Below are 10,900 nucleotides of genomic sequence, written 5' to 3' on the forward strand. Positions count from 1 at the left end.
CAATGGATAGCATTACAACCTGAATATCGTTACAACGTATGAGCAACGTAGGAGCAACGATGCGTGATCAGGATTAAATGGTATGGAGAGTGGATGGAACTCACAGCGAAAGGGTATATACCACTGCGTAATTTAATCACACATAAAACTCTATTCGGTGCTCGAAAATAACAGGGTTCTAACATAATACCATTCACGTAGGAGGAAATCCAAGTCACCACAGCACCTCCAAGCAACAATTACACCACAACACTTTCGGCTTCAATGCACCATTCGACTCCTTCAACAATAACATTACTGTTGAATATGACATGTAGTAACTCACTTCAACGAATGTATTAAACAATGAATGAGATTTCACAGGGATTTGACAGAGATGTCAGCCTGCACAAGATGCATAACATAGGAAGAATAGGGAGTTACAAAGCAGAGGGAAGCCAAAAATGGCGCTGGCTCTGATACCATGTCAGGCCAGGAGGTAACTCCTCAAATCAAAGCATATTATTCATTCAGGTTGTTCATTATTATATATAAGAGGGAGAGACTGTTGAGTTCATCTCCCAATAACTCTCCATCTTCTCTATTATTTATTTACTTTAATTACAGTTGTTCACCCAATCCCTATGATTAGGTGTCAACAAAGATAACCTTAATGATGACCATGAAAGAGATTAACTTTCTTGAAAATACTTTTTAAGTTGAAATTTCCTTATGTTCTTGAAATAAGACCTACAACTCTTCCTTAAACATAAAGAAAGAAAATTAACAACCCAAAACGTAATGACATCGAACCAGTGAAAAAACTAACCTCTCATATAACCTAAAACCTTATGAAAAATAAAAAAAGCTAAACCCTTATATAACTTTCCTTCGATAATAATTTTGAATTAACTATAATCTCAACTAATACCTAACGATAAATGTTCTCACTATCCATTAATAATTAAATCAAAATATTTCTTTTTACAAAAATATCCTTTAATTTTATCCAAGAATAATTAAGAGTCTGGGGGACTAAATAACATATCCGTATATTAAAATTTAATACCAAATTAATACTCTCCCAACCCTGTAAAGTATGGCTCAAACATCAAGTCATGTGGGTCCCATTATTCATAGTGGGGCCATCATGACCTCATTTTTTTACCCTTCTACCCCCGCTTGGCCGGCCAGGTGAAAAAATGGGATAAAAGTCACTTAAACTATTTGAATTCATTGTACGATCCCCATGGCATTTTACCGCACGCGCATGCCGTTGACGTCAACCTCGAATTTCTTTGACTCAATGTGGGATTTAATAATTCGAACTCTGATTCAGATGAACCAACTGCCAAGGGTTGCGAACTGTTGGCGTTAGTTGCAGTGGAGTTTGTGAAGCATATGTATAGATATATATTATTTGTATATACGTTTACGAATAATCCGTCTACCTAAATACAAATAGGTGAAGGGTTTGGTTGTACAAATTGGAGCAAGTAACTATAGACAAAGTTGTATTGCAGGAATATGTTATTATTATTATTGGTTTTTCTGTAGTATTGTATCTGGGTGGGTGTTAGCCTAGTGGCAAGTGGGGTTTGAATGAGTTTGGGAAATTGCAGAAATAATTTGGGTATTTGGTTGTTGCTCAAATCCTGTTTACTGCATTTGGGTACCTCCAGATTCAGCAAGATTCTTGCTGTATGTTAGTGGGTATATGTACCTGCACAGAAGGGCAGGCTACTCATTGTTCTGACAGTCTAGGAGAGGTTCCTGTTGTTAAAATAGTGCAGAACTTGTGTAGGATTGATTAGAATGCTCAGAGAGGAGTTCCTGCCGTTTTAGCAACGGGGTAAGACCTGTAACATTGATTGAAGAGGGGGTTTGTATAATTGGGAAGGAAGTTCTCAAAGTTTTGGGATTGTTTTAGGGAGAAAACATTGGTGGTGGTATGCTAGTTTTGGGGGTAGAGCGGAGGATTGTTGATATTCTTGTTGCTGTACTGTTTTCGGGGTAAATTAATATCGGTAAAGATTATCTGTCATTTGCTTTGATTCTCTGTCAATTTTTCAGTGTCGATGATCAGACACAAGCTTGTGAAGGTGTGGAAGAAATTTATGCCTGGTCAATAACGAGTTTTGAAAATGCCTGTTTGAAGTGAGGGAGAAGGCAGAAATTTCGATGAGTTTTGATCCTGGTTTTGCAGCCAATTTTGTATCTTAAAAACACCCATTTAAGGTTTCCATTTCATTGACGAGACATAAAAAGATTCTGATTTTTTGGGTATTTTATGAAACCCAGCAAAGAAAATCCTGCATTGGGCAAGATTGGGGCCATGACATGCTTGATGCTATTGGGTACTGGCTTGCATCCGTAGCAAGTGACATATGAAACACATATTTATTGAGTGTCGAGTTGAAATGTACTTATTGTTGCGGAAGAAGAACTGTTGATTGGTTAGACTTGGAGTCGAGGAGAACTGGATAGCATACAATCTCCGAAGAGCTATTGTATGCATAGCAAAGTTCAGAAAGTTGGCTTGTGATAAGGTATGTACAAATCCAGTCCCTGAGAAGGATATATATACTGTATATATATATATATATCTCGAGGTACATAGTATATTAGTCTTTGTGGAGCACTGTATATGTCACAAAGTCCAAGGGAGTTCTTGTGTCTGTTGAACACTTGAAGGTCCGAAGGATTTTTAAGTTTTGGGGGTTAACTGTGGGTTTACGCTAGGATCAATGTATGTATCACTAGGTCCAAGGAGGCGTAGTCCAGGGCTTCTAGTGTGAGATCCTCTGTGGTGCAGTATATCCATCACAAGTTCCAAGGAGCTCTGCACTTTTTGTGGTAGTGTGTACCCGAAGTTATAGGCTATCGTGGATGAAGAGTGGGTGTACAAGGAGTTTTTGGGTTTGAACGTCATTTTATTTCCCAATTGAAGAAACTGTGCTGAGCAACCGTGAGTACAAGGAGTGAAGGGTAAGACCTCAGCGGAATCGGGGAGGAGAGTAGGAGGAGAAGAAAGGATGCTTGGTAAACGCTCTAGGCCTGTCCAGAAAACCCCAAGCAAATTTCATCTGATGCCTGATTACCCATCCGATTCATCACCCACCAGAGACTGGCCTGAAGACAAGCAGACGTTCTTCAATGCTCCTACGATCTTCATAGGTTTCAATCCAAAGGGGTCCTCAGATTCAGAGGGGGCTAAAAGCCCAACTTCTCCACTGGATATCAAAACATTTTCTGGAGTTGGGATCAGTCATTGGCATGAAAAACAGGTTAGATCCCCACGGTCTGGGTTCGATGGTTCACAGTGTGGATCTCCCAGGCCTTGGGAGAAAAGGGACTCCGAGGGCATTGGCCTCGGAATCCTTGCAGCACTCCACAACAACAGCAACAACAACAGTGAGACCAACGGCGGTGCCATTTCTAGTAGCAGAGGACCTTTGCTTGGATCACAGCTGAAAATCCTGGTAGGTTCCAATCAAGCACTGTTTTCTGTGCACAATCATTTAGGTTCTCCCAAAGCTCAGACACAATCTCCTCGTGCTCATGTGAGTTCTCCCCATGCCCATTTGTATTCTCAAACCCAGATGAGTTCTCTTCACGCCCAACTGAAGTCACCTTATAAGCACTCTGATTCTCCAAATGCCCAGTTGAGTTCTCCCCAGAAGCAAAGCGAACCAATACCGATTGGTTCTCCACATGGATTTGCAAAACCCACCTCTCAGACTGGAATGGAGCATTCAGAAAGCTATACTTGTGTCACTTCTCATGGTCCGAAATCAATCACAAAACACATATACACTCACAGTGGTATGGAGAGTGAAACTGTGGAATGCCCTGTTCGAAAACATGAACAGGCAATATGGAATGTTGCATCACCACCTCGGAGCTATGTAAATGTTCCAGTGTTTCCTCTTGCTGATTTTCTCAGTGCTTGCTATCTCTGCAAACGGCAGTTGAGCCATGGAAAGGACATCTACATGTACAGGTCTGTTATAATGATCATACCATGGCTTTTCTCTTAGAGATTGCTTTAAAGCTTGGAAAATCACATTGAATTGATTATAGTTTCCCTTAGTGTGCCAGGTCAATGGTTCTTTTTATACTTTGCTCTGTTGTATCCAAAAAGCCTATTCAGTTCATCTAGAGTCTGGATAAGCTAGTTGAATGGACTATGTTTTCAAAAGTTCCTCGAGGTTTTGTTTGTGCCAATATGTAAAACTTGGGTTTGAGGTTTTATAGAATCTATGCTTTCGAGAGATAGTCTCATTCTCTGCTTCCTGATTATTGCAGAGGAGACAAAGCATTCTGCAGCGTGGAATGTCGTTGCGAACAGATTTTGATGGATGAACAAATGGAAACATTTTCTCCACCATCTCCATTTATTGCTTCTTATGGTGGCAAAATTTTCTCAACCAGTACTGCTGCTGCTGCATAGAGAGGCATGAGAACTGTCCATCATCCTTACTGCAAGTAAGGAAAGGCGTCTCAATGTATCTATTGTTTGCATCTGACGAGCTGTAGGAAAATACGCGGCCGCAGATAATATATATACATATTTATATATATTTTTATACATGTATGCTTTGTGCTGAGGTAAAGGGATGGAATGGGAGGGTTTTTATGAGGCATATTGTTTTGGGACGAGCTTTGTTTTGTGCATATTGACACAATATTTTAAGTTCAATCCCCCTGTAAATTTTCACAGGCTATGTACAGGGATGGAGCCCAAAAGCTTCCCAACGTACATGAGTTTCTTAATAAGACACTTACTGCAGTTAATGGCAGAGAAATATAGTAGGCCAAAAGAGCTGAAGCAATCTTGAAGGGGAGGTAGACATATTTAAGGCATATGCTCTTCTGCTTTGTTATGATGGCTGAAAATGCTGATTACAGTAGAAGGCCATACTCTTATATTCGGTATAATGGCCAAGTATAGTCATGATGACTAAGAGCAGAATAGGTAGGGATATTGTAGATTTCTGACGCATTTTCCACATATTGTGATTAGAACATAGCACTAAATGCTGAGAACTTGAGCTTATTATATGTGTTCTCTGAGTTTTGTTTGAGGATGAATAGTAAATTGGAGAATGATATCTTTTGTTTATGCTATCGCTGCACATTATATTGCAAGGATGATGTTTTGTTTCAAAGTACTGAAATATTGAGACTTTACATGTGTTCTCTTAGTTTTGTCCCAGAGGATGATATTTTTTTAAATGCTACTGATATTATACATAAGCAAAGCATGTTACATCAGTATGATTCAGATCCCTTACTCAGGGCAGACAAAAGAAATAACAGGTTTGATTGCAATACAATATCAAGACCTGCATCTTACCTGAAGGCTAAAACTCCTAAAATTGGCCATAACTATGCTTGATAATATTGGCGGTACTGTTTTTTGACAAGTCATTAAACAAAATGGGGGTTCATTAAAAACGTGAGTCACACATGGCTTTGCAAAGAGTAAGTAGGGTCACGGCAGCCTGGTGCGTTCCCAATAAGTGACTTTTGATGATAAAAATGCACTTACCTCACAGTGCAGCTTTCCAATGGATCTGATCAAGAAACATAATGAAGAACCTAGTAAATAGCCACTTCCAAATATTTTTGGTTTCCCTACACTTAAAAGACTTTTTTTTAAGCGCCAGTATTCAACCTTATTTCGTATCTTTAACAGCTCACCTTTGATTAAAAACTGGTGGAAATAAGGCTTCTAGAGTAGATGGCTTGATACGATACAATTGGCAAGTTTCAAACATGACATTAGTCTTGTCGAATTTCTATCTCCAATCCTTCCGGGCTACTTATTGGGACACCCATTTAAACAGATCCTTAAAGATTGCTACTTTATCTGAGTTTAGCAAGCTCTCATCCCTTGAAGTGTATGCTGTTTTTGTGAAAGTTTTATCCTGTTGTTATTGCATTTTCACATGGCAACCATTATAACTGCAAACCCTCGTGTATATCACTGAATCTCGTACACAAATTGGAAAATGGGGTTTTTCTTTTCTTGTACGTGGTTTGTAAGGTTTGTTTTGAGAATGAAGAGTATTTCAGAGATCTTTGTTTGCTTATGCTAAGTGCCACATAGGACTTCTATGTGATTCTCAACTTTTATATACATGTTCTGTCAAATAAGCAACCAAGTCATGAATTTGACTAATATAGCACGTTGGATAGGAAACTGCCCTGGTTATGCCGCCACTTGATAAGTTACTAGAAACATAGATGAGTATGGTATATGAAAGCAATTTTGATGTACTACCAGTTTATGCATTTCTTACAGCGTATTCACATCTTACCTTGTATCAATCCAGACATTCTAGGCCTCTGGGGTTGAATTTGAAGTTTTGTTCTCCTTGTTGAAATGCTGCCTGTTGGATTGTATCAGTGAAATTGAGGGTAACTGGGAAAATTGGCAGTGATGTGCAATCATTTATCTATCCTTATCTCGATTGCCGATTCTGGTAATATTTTGGAATCGGATGAATTTTTTGACCTCACTCCTGTCCCTCCAATTCTAGAATATTCCCGGAATCAGCAATCGAGTTATGTTCAATGCAATCATTCATGTTCATCTGAAACTCACAAACATTGTATGAGAATGTCAAATTGACCTCTCCCTTCTGTCTGATTCCGTTATATTCCTGGAATTGGCAATCGAGTTAAGTTCAGCGCAATCAGTTCGTTCATCTGGAACTCTCAAACATTGTATGAGAATGTCCTGTGAAGGCAAATTTTATTAAATCAGGTAAAAGTGACAGTATACAACCGCTGAAAATCATACTATCCTAACTGTTCATATCCAAATTAGATCAGAAGTACAAAAGAAGCCGTTAAAATTGATTTGAAGTTCATGCTTCAATCTATACCAAAGACTCATTACTCGATGCAAATCAATGAAGAATTTGTTTCAAAAATAAAATAAACTAGTAACACCTCAGATCAAGCTCTTAATTCAGCCCCTGAATTCTAATAGCTTTGATGCACATGTCTATCAGATGCATGTGTGGAGTGTCCTAAAAAAAGAATTCAAGCTGTATCATTTGAACCTATCCAGCTTCTACATTATGTCACTTCAACATCGGTGGTTGTTGCATATATGCAGTGAACTAATAGGTAGCATCTCATCTCTGCACATCTATCAAGTCCCTTTTCCAGCTAACATCACATGACATGGATCCAATATCCATTAACTGATACACCAAAGTTTGACCATTACACATTCTGCCTCTTGCAGAGTTGAAAATATGCGGTTTTTTGCCATTACCCCTTCTAAGAGCTATCTAACAGTACCACGCAGCAGGAAAACTAGATCCAATATGATCCCAATGCAGGCTCCATGTTTTACACATTGACAGGATTCGAGTGAGCAACACCATCATGGAGTTGTTGCAGCTAGTAATGCAGCTTGAAACACGATGTAAACAATAGTGGTAGCAGTTAGAGGGAGAAGGGAGATTTGGGAGGTACAGTTACAATATGTGTCTTAATTTGGCCCTCATGTTGAATCATTTGTAAACCCACCATTTAGGTTAGCTATCCATGGAAGGATTTCTCATTAGAGTGAAACTAACCATAGTACCATTGACCTAATCAACGTCCCCTACACCTAGGCTGATATTTTTGATATTTGTGATTTTTCAAGGCATTACCTGGGCCTATCAGAAAGCTGCAAACACGGTAAGGAATTTAATTGGGTGACTTCGAGAAAGATCACCCTGAAATTATTGGGTCAGATATCTTCTTTTAATGGTGGTTGACAAATTCTTTCCTCATTGATGTCACATCATTTTAGGCCTACATATTGATTTTCAAGCAAAGCTGTGTACCTTGAACACCAAATTGAACAGAAATCAGGGTTTCACTCAATAGAAAGGCTAACAATCTTGAGAATGGCAGCTCAATTCCTTTTTATTTTCTACCAAAGCTTCATACAAAAAATTCTATCTATACGATGTTCTGCCTCTCGGCGTCTGTAGGAATATTTTATGAAATTTTCACAGTTGAGGTTTCGTTAAGGGTTAATGTATAGAAACATGAAATTGGATGTGTAGGTATCCATGCTTTAGCCACAATGGCAGATCAGAATCGCAGTAGATGGATTGAAAGTTTTTCCTGAGATCAAGAATTGTATTAGGAATTATATTAATGGATTGGAAATCTTACTCGGGATCCATATTCGTATTCGAATTTATAACAGCTGGATTGAAAGTTTTAATCTAGTGAATTTACAATAGACTGATTGGAAGCTTTTTATGATATTAAATATCATTAATGATATTTTATATTAAAATGAAGAATTGTAATAGAGGGAATCAGGTACGTCAGCTACAGATTGAAGGCTATTCCTTGTAAGAAAAATGGACATTGATATCGAAGGAAGTTGAATAAAGAAAGTGAACAATGTCTGGGATAAGTCATTTTCTAAAGAGAAGGATAGTTCGCTAAGTTTAGAGTTTCACTGAAGCCTAGGTTAGTTGAGACAATCAATTAGGCAGTCATTGACTTGAGAGAGAGCTAATAGGGTTACTCCATTAAAATAGAGTTCAGTGGGAGAAAATGTTGATCGTCAAGACATTGTAGCAATTATTGTAGCAATTAATGCATACTGACAAAAAACTTGATAGATTCTAGAAATGTGTATTTATAAGTTGTTGGTGGAGTAAGGTTGACTATGTGATTGATAGTTACCATGGAAATTGCCGAGCATAATGGTTTTTGGGACAAATATTTGAACCTATATATGATGAAAAGTGGATGGGTGATAATTAGATTTGAAACAATGCATGTATGCTATGTGTATATCACATTAATAATCACTGTCAAATAAATTCATTGTCATTGCACAATTGGCATTGAATGCCTTGTGCAAGACAAATCCATTGTTCCACTAATAGAGATAAGAGGAATGACATTAGTTTTCCTTTAGAGAAGGTTCACAAGAAGATGATTTGCTAGAGATAAAGGGTTGACTAAGTTGGTTGGAGAAAACATTGTAAAAGTGTTGTGCAATTTATATAGGTTTGCAAAGTGGTAGTAGTAGATTTTGTAACCAAACCAATGATCTTTGCTAGAGATAAAGGGTTGACTAAGTTGGTTGGAGAAAACATTGTAGAAGTGTTGTGCAATTTATATAGGTTTGCAAAGTGGTAGTAGATGGAAGTTGAGAAGATTTTGTAACCAAACTAATGATCTTTTGGTGTGCTTGTGAAATTCAAGGAGGAGCCACCATAAGAAGCCATAAGCTAGGTTGGAGATTGAGCACTCTCACTATGGAAAAGTCCATTGACGGATCTTTTGGTGTGCTTGTGGAATTCAAGGAGGAGCCACCATAAGAAGCCATAAGCTAGGTCGGAGATTGAGCACTCTCACTATGGAAATGTCCATTGACGGATCAAGACATTGGACATTTTGTTGTGGAGAAGGACCTTGTAGAAAGGGAACCATCAATTCATAAGTTGGTTGTGTTAGACATTGTGAATGTTGCCCTATAAGCTAGAAGGCACCATGGGCATGATAGAGTCTCAATTGATAATGATGGACTACCAAACATCAATAAGAGATTGGAAGTGTAAGTCCTTCTATATTCCCAACCTTGTGGATGTGGAATCTCATAGGTGATGCAAGATAGTATTTGTAAAAACTTACTAGTCGACATAGTTTAGATTGAATAATGCATTTGAGTTTGCATAAGGGTCTTCCTTGAAAGCATTGTTGTCCTGTATATGAATGTTCTATGTATGTTGTCTATTTTTTACAACGATTGAATGCTTAAGGGTAGAATCTAGGCCAAAATAGTTCGTGCAAGGCTGTTTCTTTTTTTTGGTTTAGATTTAAATAAGAGTTTATTGTGATTAGTAGATTTTGACTTGCCCACTGGGTTATGGATCAATGCAGTACAAGAGCATAGAAATTGAGTATGTGAGTTGTCGAATTTTAGTGATGGAAAAAGCCATTAAGAGAAAATGACTTTAGGGATTGCATGAGATAAATCAACAAATCCAAGAATAATGAAATACTAAGATATTCTAGTAGTTGGAGGAGAAGGAAGCACCATAAAGGTATCTGGTAAATCATTGTGCAACTTGTTGAGGAGAAATGTCAGCTAGTTGTAGATAGACTATGACAAGATGTGGGGTCAAGAAAAATATATAGGCCAATCTTCAAAGGGAGTTGGAAGAGATGAAGGAAAATATGTAGTACCCCCAAGGATTATCGTTGTTGTATTTTGTATATCATGTTTAGGTTGGTGAGTCAAAAAATATTCTGGGGCTTGTGTGCTATGTATATATGTGTTTAGTCCAGTTTTCCTATGTTATGAGGCCGAAGTTCCTATGTGATTCTATGCTGGTGAACCTATGTGCTAAAAGACCATATAGCCTAGCTCTGTAAATGCAATAAAATAAACCACTACTATAGACCAAGTGAGACGAGAGTATGGTGGGGTAAGATTCCACGAGTTGAAAAGGGGGGTTAAGTGCTAAGAGATGAGGGGCTTTAGCTTAGAGATCCAACTCATTGTTAAATTATGCTTAAAGTCAAAAGTGACATTTTTTAATCCTAACTTCATAAAATGACTTCATGAAGATTCACTTGTCAAAAAGAGCACATGCATGCAAAAGGGTGAGTATTAATGTTGTTTTTCTTGGGGATTCCATTCACAGAAGGAACTTGGCAAACTATTGAATTTTTTGATGGGGAAAGAAGGGTATGACCTTGCGATTTTGTTACCTAGTTAGTCGTAGGTGGATTTGGGTATGGGGATAGGTATCCCTATGTGGGGCTTGGAGGGTGCTTGGAGAACCCTGAGGACAGTGGGAATTCTCGAAAGCGACAAGGCTCTGAGACATCTTTGGTTGGCTTGAATTTGGAACTTTGGAAGAGTAGCGACATA

The 10,900-nt window shown here is 38.2% G+C and overlaps 1 protein-coding gene across 1 annotated transcript; it reads left to right on the forward strand.

Annotated features, from left to right (window-relative positions):
- Positions 1 to 1,470: 1,470 nt before the first annotated feature.
- On the forward strand, positions 1,471 to 5,104 carry LOC149210608 (FCS-Like Zinc finger 8-like). The gene is made up of 2 exons (XM_089396742.1): positions 1,471 to 3,982; positions 4,288 to 5,104. The coding sequence occupies exons 1-2, from the start codon at positions 3,015 to 3,017 to the stop codon at positions 4,430 to 4,432; spliced, it is 1,113 nt and encodes a 370-aa protein (XP_089252868.1). The 5' UTR covers positions 1,471 to 3,014; the 3' UTR covers positions 4,433 to 5,104.
- Positions 5,105 to 10,900: the final 5,796 nt, after the last annotated feature.

This window comes from Pinus tabuliformis, chromosome 1_2 (genome assembly GCF_031772625.1).
Source record: "Pinus tabuliformis cultivar Carrire ecotype Pingquan chromosome 1_2, CPIR1, whole genome shotgun sequence".
In the NCBI taxonomy this organism is placed as follows: Eukaryota; Viridiplantae; Streptophyta; class Pinopsida; order Pinales; family Pinaceae; genus Pinus; species Pinus tabuliformis.